General features: G+C 36.1%; 1 protein-coding gene across 2 annotated transcripts in view; it reads right to left on the bottom strand.

The window, feature by feature from the left end:
• Window positions 1-8,411: 8,411 nt before the first annotated feature.
• The window catches only part of DMGDH (dimethylglycine dehydrogenase), a 62,022-nt gene continuing 59,572 nt past the window's right edge, over window positions 8,412-10,861 (bottom strand). The window contains exon 16 of one of the 2 annotated variants that reach the window (XM_060009251.1): window positions 8,412-10,688. In XM_060009251.1, coding sequence (XP_059865234.1) covers window positions 10,458-10,688 — 231 coding nt within the window. In that variant the 3' untranslated portion in view covers window positions 8,412-10,457. The remainder of the gene's footprint in view (window positions 10,689-10,861) is intronic. The other variant, XM_060009252.1, reaches the window with a different exon arrangement.

Genomic DNA, 10,861 nt, shown 5'->3' with positions numbered 1-10,861 from the left:
GCTAGGACTTCCAAAACTATGTTGAATAATAGTGGTAAGAGTGGACAACCTTGCCCTCTTCCTGATCTTAGCGGAAATGGTTTCAGTTTTTCACCATTGAGAATGATGTTGGCTGTGGGTTTGTCATATATGGCCTTCATTATGTTGAGGTAAGTTCCCTCTATACCTACTTTCTGGAGAGTTTTTATCATAAATAGGTGTTGAATTTTTTTTGAAAGCTTTTTCTGCATCTATTGAGCTGATCATACGGTTTTTCTCCTTCAATTTGTTAATATGGTTTATCACATTGATTGATTTGCATATATTGAAGAATCCTTGCATTCCTGGGATAAACCCCACTTGATCATGGTGTATGATCCTTTTAATGTTCTGTAGGATTCTGTTTGCTAGTGTTTTGTTGAGGATTTTTGCGTCTATGTTCATCAGTGATATTGGCCTGTAGTTTTCTTTCTTTGTGACATCTTTGTCTGGTTTTGGTATCAGGGTGATGGTGGCTTCGTAGAATGAGTTTGGGAGTGTTCCTCCCTCTGCTATATTTTGAAAGAGTTTGAGAAGGATAGTTGTTAGCTCTTCTCTAAATGTTTGATAGAATTTGCCTGTGAAGCCATCTGGTCCTGGGCTTCTGTTTGTTGGAAGATTTTTAATCACAGCCTCAATTTCAAAGCTTGTGATTGGTCTGTTTATATTTTCTATCTCTTCCTGGTTCAGTCTTGGAAGGTTGTGCATTTCTAAGAATTTGTCCATTTTTCTTCCAGGTTGTCCAATTTATTTGTATATAGCTGCTTGTAGGAATCTCTCATGATCCTTTGTATTTCTGCAGTGTCAGTTGTTACTTCTCCTTTTTCATTTCTAATTCTATTGATTCGAGTCTTCTTCCTTTTTTTCTTGATGAGTCTGGCTAATGGTTTATCAATTTTGTTTATCTTCTCAAAGAACCAGATTTTAATTTGATTGATCTTTGCTATCGTTTCCTTCATTTGTTCTTCATTTATTTCTGATCTGAACTTTATGATTTCTTTCCTTCTGCTAACTTTGGGGGATTTTTGTTCTTCTTTCTCTAATAGCTTTAGGTTGTAAGGTTAGGTTGTTTATTTGAGATATTTCTTGTTTTGTGAGGTAGGATTGTATTGCTATAAACTTCTCTCTTAGAACTGCTTTTGCCGCATCCCATAGGTTTTGGGTTGCTGTGTTTTCATTGTCATTTGTTTCTAGGTATTTTTTGACTTCCTCTTTGATTTCTTCAGTGATCTCTTGGTTATTAGTGTATTGTTTAGCCTCCATGTGTTTGTATTTTTTACAGATTGTTTTCCTGTAACTGATATCTAGTCTCATAGCATTGTGGTCAGAAAAGATACTTGATACAATTTCAATTTTCTTAAATTTACCAAGGCTTGATTTGTGACCCAAGATATGATCTATCCTGGGAATGTTCCAAGAGCATTTGAGAAGAAAGTGTATTCTGTTGTTTTTGGATGGAATGTCCTATGAATATCAATTAAGTCCATCTTGTTTAATGTATCATTTAAAGCTTGTGTTTCCTTATTTATTTTCGTTTTGGATAATCTGTCTATTCGTGAAAGTGGGGTGTTAAAGTCCCCTGCTATTATTGTGTTACTGTCAATTTCCCCTATTAAAATTGTTAGCATTTGCCTTATGTATTGAGGTGCTCCTGTATTGGGTGCATAAATATTTACAATTGCTATATCTTGCTCTTGGATTGAGCCCTTGATCATTATGTAGTGTCCTTCTTTGTCTCTTGTAATAGTCTTTATTTTAAAGTCTATTTTGTCTGATATGAGAATTGCTACTCCAGCTTTTTTTGATTTCCATTTGCATGGAATATCGTTTTCCATCCCCTCACTTTCAGTCTGTATGTGTCCCAAGTCTGAAGTGGGTCTCTTGTAGACAGCATATATATGGGTCTTGTTTTTGTATCCATTGGGCCAGTCTATGTCTTTTGGTTGGAGCTTTTAATCCATTTACATTTAAGGTAATTGTCAATAATGTATGTTCCTATTACCATTTTCTTAATTGTTTGGGGTTTGTTATTGTAGGTCTTTTCCTTCTCTTGTGTTTCCTGCCTAGAGAAGTCCCTTTAGCCTTTGTTGTAAAGCTGGTTTGGTGGTGCTGATTTCTCTTAGCTTTCGCTTGTCTGTAAAGGTTTTAATTTCTCCACTGAATCTGAATGAGATCCTTGCTGGGTAATCTTCATTGTAGGTTTTTCCCTTTCATCACTTTAAATATGTCTTGCCCCTCCCTTCTGGCTTGCAGAGTTTCTGCTGAAAGATCAGCTGTTAACCTTATGGGGATTCCCTTGTATGTTATTTTTCCCTTGCTGCTTTTAATTTTTTTTTTTGTATTTAATTTTTGATAGTTTGATTTATATGTGTCTTGGTGTGTTTCTTCTTGGATTTATCCTGTATTGGACTCTCTGTGCTTCCTGGACTTGATTGACTATTTCCTTTCCCATATAAGGGAAGTTTTCAACTATAATCTCTTCAAATATTTTCTGTCCCTTTCTTTTTCTCTTCTTCTGGGACCCCTATAATTCGAACGTTGGTGCATTTAATGTTGTCCCAGAGGTCTCTAAGACTGTACTTAATTCTTTTCATTCTTTTTTCTTTATTGTGCTCTGCAGTAGTTATTTCCACTATTTTATTTTCCAGGTCACTTATCCGTTCTTCTGCCTCAGTTATTCTGCTATTGATTCCTTCTAGAGAATTTTTAATTTCATTTATTGTGTTGTTCATCATTGTTTGTTTGCTCTTTATTTCTTCTAAGTCTATGTTAAACGTTTCTTGTATTTTCTCCATTCTATTTCCAAGATTTTGGCTCATCTTTACTATCATTACTCTGAATTCTTTTTCAGGTAGACTGCCTATTTCCTCTTCATTTGTTTGGTCTGGTGGGTTTTTAGCTTGCTCCTTCATCTGCTGTGTGTTTCTCTGTCTTCTCATTTTGCTTAACTTACTGTGTTTGGGGTCTCCTTTTTGCAGGCTGCAGGTTTGTAGTTCCCGTTGTTTTTGGTGTCCTTCCCCAGTGGCTAAGGTTGGTTCAGTGGGTTGTGTAGGCTTCCTGGTGGAAGAGACTAGTTCCTGTGTTCTGGTGGATGAGGCTGGATCTTGTCTTTCTGGTGGGCAGGACCACATCCAGTGTTGTGTTTTGTGGTGTTTGTGACCTTTTTATGACTTTAGGCAGCCTCTCTGCTAATGGGTGGTGTTGTGCTCCTGTCTTGCTAGTTGTTTGGCATAGGGTGTTCAGCACTGTAGCTTGCTGGTTGTTGAGTGGAGCTCGGTCTTAGTGTTGAGATGGAAATCTCTGGGAGAGCTTTCGCCATTTGATATTACGTGGAGCTGGGAGGTTTCTAGTGGATCAATGTCCTGAACTCAGCTCTCCCACCTCAGAGGCATAGGCCTGACACCCGGCCAGAGCACCAAGACCCTGTCAGCCACATGGCTCAGAAGAAAAGGGAGAAAGAAAGAAAGAACATAAAAAGAAATAAAGTTATTAAAATAAAATAATTTTAATTATTAAAAATAAAAAAATTGAAAAGTAATAAAAAAAGAAAGAAGAGAGTAACCAAACCAAAAAATAAATCCACCAATGAAAACAAGTGCTAAGAACTGTATTTAAAAACGAAAACAAAAACAGACAGAACTGTAGGACAAATGGTAAAAGCAAAGCTATACAGAGAAAATCACACAAAGAAGCATACACATATACACTCACAAAAAGTGAAAATGGAAAAAAACATATATCTTTTGGGAAGTCTGACGTTTTCTGCCAGTGTTTAGTAGGTGTTCTGTAGGAGTTGTTCCACATGTAGATGTATTTCTGATGTATTTGTGGGAAGGAAGGTGATCTCTATGTCTTATTCCTCTGCCATCTTGAAGGTCTCCCCCTGTACTTTTCTTGTTAAATTTATTCCTAAGTATTTTATCTTCTGTGTTGCTACTGAAATGGGGCTTTCTTTACCTTTTTCTCTATCTTTTAACTGGTTATTTTTTGTGGACATGATGGCTACTGATTTCTGTTTGGTAATTTATATTCTGCCAAATAATTATTTTATTGTTTTAGTTTAATCATTGATTTTTTTTAGGGTTTTCCCAGTATATAATCACATAAAATAATATAAAATAAAATAAAAAGCATTCCAATCAGTTTGAAAATGCAAAAATTAGGACTGAAAGAAAGGCAGCTCACAACTCACAAGTTGGTATTAAAGTTAATTATTTGGTAGGTGGGGTGCTTGGAACTTGGGATATATGTTTTACATAGAAAAGATATTAGAAACACCTGATTTGCATTCTAACCCACACAAAACCCATTTAACCTACAGTTAAAAATCTCTTAACTCCTAAAAATCAGTAAGAAAAAGACCAACAATCCCTTTTAAATAGGCAAAATATAGGAACATAATCGTTTACAGAAAAGGAAATATAAGTGGTTATTAAATATACGAACACAGGGCTTCCCTGGTGGCGCAGTGGTTGAGAGTCCGCCTGCCAATGCAGGGGACGCGGGTTCGTGCCCCGGTCTGGGAGGATCCCACATGCCGCAGAGCAGCTGGGCCCATGAGCCATGGCTGCTGGGCCTGCACGTCCGGAGCCTGTGCTCCGCAATGGGAGAGGCCATGACAGTGAGAGGCCGGCATACCGCAAAAAAAAAAAAAAATATATATATATATATATATATATATATGAACACATGTTAACGTCACTCAAGTGAGAAATACAGGTTGCAACTTCAATAACATACCACTGACACTCGTGAGAACTTACTGTTTGGGTCAAGTAAGCCCTCATACACTAACCACAAGTGAAATGTGGCACAACCTCTACGGGGAAGAATTCTGCATGTCTACCAGAACACACATACACTTTAATCCTGCAGTTCCAGTTGTAGGAACTTATCCTTCAGATGCACTCAGTGTCAGAAACATCATATGCATCAAGATATTCATTTTGGCCTTATTTTTTTATTAGAAAAAGGTAAATAGTGGGGCCTGGTCAAAATAATTGTTTTAAAAGGATGATATGGAATAATCTTCAAGATATATTGTTAATTTTTTTAAGTTAGGCAAAGAACATTATGCTTGGTATGTTTTCATTTGTTTAAAATGACATGCATAAATGTGTGTATATATACATGTGTATATATACATGTGTATGTACATATACACACATATATTCGTATACTGAGAGAGAGAGATGCTTACATACTTACAGAGAATCTCAAGAAGGATACAGAAGAAATGATAACATTGGTTGTCTTTGGATAGGCTGATTGACTGCAGACAGGGATAGGAGAGAAACTGACTTTCACAATATATCCCTTACACCTAAATTTTAAACTCTGAGCATATATTATCTGTTTCTAATAGTATTATTATTAACAATTTTGTAATAACATAATTTACATTTAAACAAAAAGTAAAATGCACTTTAAGTTAGAACAGAGTGCTAAGAATAAATATCCCCCAGTGAACATGGTTGTAAAGCCCGAAGGCCATACACTGAGAAAATCATAGATGCTTTTGTTGTACTTCTTTATTTCTCTGGTTTGCAGAGACTCAGGTTCTTGTCATGGTGCTAACTGGCTATAAGCTATGCTCAGAAGTCATGATACCTGTGTTTCAATGCTTGTCTCAACCTGTTTGGTTTCAGTGCCTTTGAATATGATAAACTTTGTATACAAAGGCTAAACATTTTAAATATGTTATCCCTAAAGGTTTAACCGTTGGGGTAGAGATAAGAATGGCAAGAGGTCTTTCTTCAGAGAGAAAAACTAAAGTTTACTAACGAAATGTGGTTAATTGTGGTTGGTGTTACTCATTGCCCCATACTACCTTGAATAGTCCAGAAGGAGATAGACTTGAATATCAGAAAGAATAGCCATACTTTGTTATTTTAGATGTCAGCTATTAAATTAGTTTCAAAATATATTTCGTTTTGAAAATTGATCTGGGATGGGTTTGTTTCTACCATATCTAAGTGAGGGGGTGAGAGTCTTCTTAAAGGCTTGTAAGGTCACATACTGGACTTAGAGATGAGTGTATAAGTTGGCAGTAGTTACATGCATCAGTTATATGCATTAACTGCTATCAGTGCTAACTACTGCCAAGGCATTAAGAATCATCAAGTCTCCAAGCACATAGGAAGGTAATTTTCTCTAAGAAGCACCTTCAGTTTATTGTTTGTTTTGTTTTGTGTGTTAGTGTACGTGTGTGTATTGAGAGGAAAAGGATCAATTTAAAAAAAGAAGAAAGATTTCTTTTAGCTCTGAAAATTCTCCCTATTTCTGAAATTGAGAGTCTGGCTAAAAACAGCTATGGCCAACTCGAAACTCCTTTGACCCCCTCATCTTGCCCGTTGCTTATCACCTCCTACCGCCTCAAAACCAACTAGATGAGAGTAGATAGTGGAAAATAGTACCATTTGTATAAAAAAGATTTTGACATAGCATTTTCTGTGTGCTTAAGACAGTGCACAGAAGTGTACATAGGTCAATGAATTCTCACAAAGTGAACAGACTCATGTAACCACCATCCTGATCAAGAAACAGGACGCTGGTATTGCATTTTGTCTTGTATCTTTTTTCCTTAGCCTCAGCTTTCACCCAGCCTGAGCCTTAGTGTTCACACAATATTTATTATATACAACAACTGAATTGCATTCACTTTATCTGTATTGAATTTTTTTATATTGTATACCAATTTCTTAAGCGGTTCTAAGCCAACTCTTTCCAGCCATCCTTAAATATCTCAAACCAATGTGAATATTAAAAAATAGAGGGTCACATTATATGACCAAAAAATAAGAACCTACTTTTACTAGGTAAGAAAGCACTATATATGGTCTTTTAAAAAGTGAAACATGTACATAATTTAAATAAATCTAAAAAGGCATACAGTGAAAAGTAAATTTCAACCCCTCCCCAGAAATACTAGTGTTACTCTTCCAGAGATAGTCTATAATATATAAATGCAATTTAAATGTTCACATTTTTTCCAATTTGAACCTAAATAATAGCACGTTGTGTATTGTAATACACCATGCTTTTAAAAAAAATTTATTTATTATTTATTTTTTTGGCTGTGTTGGGTCTTCATTGCTGCGTGCGGGCTTTCTCTAGTTGTGGCAAGCGGGGGCTACTCTTCATTCCGGTGCACAGGCTTCTCATTGCAGTGGCTTCTCTTGTTGCAGAGCACGGGCTCTAGGCGTGCAGGCTTCAGTAGTTGTGGCACGTGGGCTCAGTAGCTGTGGCTCGCGGGCTCTAGAGCGCAGGCTCAGTAGTTGTGGCACACGGGCTTAGTTGCTCCACGGCATGTGGGATCTTCCCGGACCAGGGCTCGAACTCATGTCCCCTGCATTGGCAGGTGGATTCTTAATCACTGTGCCATCAGGGAAGTCCATACACCATGCTTTTTAAAAATTATAATGTAAGTAGCCCTTTTAAATGTGTTAGCCCATCCCACGACCTCCTTCCATGCTAGTAGCCATGTTTGCACCTCTTGACCCTTTGGCCAGGGCTGAACAGAACGCTGGTGTTGTATGCCAGTCATTGTCCTTTGCGATGCGATCCATTTCATGATCTTTCTTTTCTCTGCTCTGTATCACAGGTCGGCCAAACCCTACAAACTACATATCCCAGGCTCCCAGCTAGGTTCATCCAGTGGGAGGCACTTGTGAGAGACTGGAAGGTGGAAGGAAGAAACAAGCCAGGGTGTTTCTTCCCTTCTGTCTGCTTCGGGCAGCATCTTCACCGGTGTGGATATATCTCTTCTATGGTTCCTGCTCCCACTAGCAGCCCCTCCCTGTATGGTCCTAGTGTCAGCTTGGCAGCTGGCATCCCTCGCTGGTTCTCCATGTTAAGTTCCCTCCTCTGAACTACCTGGCAAGTTAGTCACACAGTGAGGCCACATGGAGAGAGGTGCCCTGCCAGCCCCAGGTGTTGCCATCAACCTTAGTGAGGTGCCAGACTTGTGAGCGAAGAAGCCACCCTGGATGACCATTTTTTAATGATTCTCTGCCCCTTTTACATGACACAATTATTTTTAGTAATAATTGCAAAATGAAATAACAACCAGAAAAGAAATGCAAAGAGTGACAAGTTTCTATTAACTTTGAATATATAGTCATGCCAGTAATAAATAAGAAAAATAGAAATAAAATAAATGTTATAGTATGAAAAAGCAAGGGGTTAATATTTTTAAATTATATTAAGTAGTTTTGAAAAAGGAAAATATTTATACCCACAAATTGGTCTATTGTAATAAAGTGGTCTGTTGCCTGTGAATAATAAACCTTTTCTGTTTTTAAGCTTTGCAGTGACTTCACTGAATTTTTTCTTTGCATATTAATATTTACCAGACAGTATAGGCAGATTTATCCAGTTATTTTTGCACAAAGTTGATAGAAGAACATTTTTTAAGCTTTTAATTTCAAAAGTTTCTTTTACCTGTGCAACAGATGTAAAAACAACGAGGAAAGGACTTTAACATAATGACAAGTTTGGCAGAAATTCATAAAAATCTTTCACAACAAACTCCAGGAATTGCAATACTGCCTTTGGTTCTTTGGGAACAATTATAGTGGCTTTCAAACATGTCTATAGTTAAAAAGTGTCCACTAAAATATCTTGATCAGAAAATTCATCATACATTTCTATTACATACAGTAAAAACTTCTAAAGTTTTTCCTCATCTGCTAAAAATCAGAGAAAGTGGCTGAATGGTAACAAACTCTGACGTTATTTGATCTATTGCTTTAGAACAAGTGCCCAATTATTGGTGAAAAAGATGAAGGCATTCAAATACTGCTTTACTGATTTCTTCTAGCAATGTAAGATCAGCATCTTTTGTTGTTTCTCCTGGCATTCTTTAAAATTTGACTTTTTAAAATAAATGACCATTTCTTTAGATTTTGTTTTTGCATTGTCAATTGCCTTCTCCACAAGTTCTGAGTACTGTTCCTTTGATTAGAGTCTGCTATAATAATATTTTATGTAAATAATTTTCCAGTAACTAGTTACTGAAAAGTTACAACTTAGGTAACTGTTAAATTGTGCCACTGATGTAGCATTATATTTTCTCAATTCTTTCATTAGTTTTAACACAATTAACAATTGGGCTACAGAGAGGCAGAGAATGAAAAGCACCTATACCCTATACCAGAACTGGGAGACAGGGTCTGGATAACATTCTTAATAATTAGCAAATGTTTGTTACCAAAAAGATTTCCTTCATTTCTCATGTAAGAGGAGATATCAAAGATAAATGAATGGCATGCCGAAGAGTTCTGATACATGATTACTTTTATAAAACATTTAAATGTAAATTTGGCATGTTTTCAAAACTTACAAGTTAAGACATTATTTTAAAATCTACTCTAACTATAGAATCTTATTATGCTTCACATTCAGCTTCTTTAATACCTATTTACTGAACTTTTCCTAGGCAGCAAGTGTGCGTGTAGAACAAATGATAAATGACAAACTACCTTTTATGAAAAATTTGATTTATTCTGTCAACTAAACCCAAATAATTTCAAGAGGTACATCAAAGAATAATTTCTAAATGGCTTTTTTTCCTTGCTGTACACAATGTTAAGGGCAATCCTGTCAGCTCTTAAAGCTCTTGTTTGACCTGCTTTGTCAAATGTTTGTGAAATGATATTCAGAACGGCACAATGTGATGTCAACTTGCATTAATTCTTTCCCAAAGAGAGGTGTTCAGTATTCAGACTGTGTTTGTACTAGCACAATTTATGTTTCAGCTTCATCTCAGAAGGTTTACAAGTACCGTTTCCTTTGGAAGACTGTCCTCTTTTGCAATTTCTCTTCTAAAACAACCTTTGAAAGGACAATAATGATGTCCCATAAAACTGCTTTCAGGGAAGACATTAAGAAAGTAAATATTTCAAGGAATTGAATAAAAATGTTACATATACCAATATTAAATTTTACTATTTTCTTCCTAGATATATTATGAAAAATTAAAATGATCCCTTATTCAACTAGTATTTTTCAATGAAGTAAATCCATCAACAATACTGCTTTTGTCTTTATGTAAAACATAATTTGTAAAAAAAACAAAAAACAAAACATAATTTGTTTTCAGCTAACAAGAACCACATACAAATGTTTCTAAAATTATATAATGTTTTCTACTTCAGTTGTAATAATGATGGTATGTTAGCAAACACTTAAATGTTTTGCCAAGTTTCGTAAACAACAATATAGAATAGTAAAAACATTAGCTTCAAATTTCTTCATCTGAAACAACAATGTAAATCACTCATCCATTATTCTATATTGCTTAGGAAACAAGAGAATGGTTTTAAGATTCTGATGATTTTGAAATAAATTTTTGGTTTCCCCTATTCCCCAGCAAATCAGTTATCATTTTCAGTACAATCACATAGCAACCATAATTCAGTTGCCTTCTCAAAGTCTTTTCAAATTTTGTCCTTTCCACCTTTTTTCTGAAGCTTGTTTCTGATTGGTTCCGTCAACACCAAGGGTTCTTGTATGACGGTTGCTGAGTAATTTTTGCCTAATAATTCAACTTCCACTTGTTGTCCCACTTTACTTAGCTCTACAGGGACATACGCGAAAGCCAGACTCTTCTGGATGCTGTAACTGTAGCTTCCGGAGGTCGTGTTGCCAACCACCTGAAAAACAAGACCCTACCATCCTCAGCATCTTGGTCACAGCTTTATGTGCCTCCTCTCTAGATGAAAATTCTCAAAAGATACGTTCAACTTACAGAGTTTTATGATATGCTGTCTGTGAGGATAACACTAGGAGGAAAACTTCACTTTTTTGAGAAGCTTAATGAAAGTTTAAAACTTATGAAAAA

This window comes from Delphinus delphis, chromosome 3, assembly GCF_949987515.2.
Source record: "Delphinus delphis chromosome 3, mDelDel1.2, whole genome shotgun sequence".
NCBI lineage: Eukaryota > Metazoa > Chordata > Mammalia > Artiodactyla > Delphinidae > Delphinus > Delphinus delphis.
The sequence above is the reverse complement of the archived record's forward strand: the minus strand, read 5'-3'. Positions and strand labels throughout refer to the sequence as shown.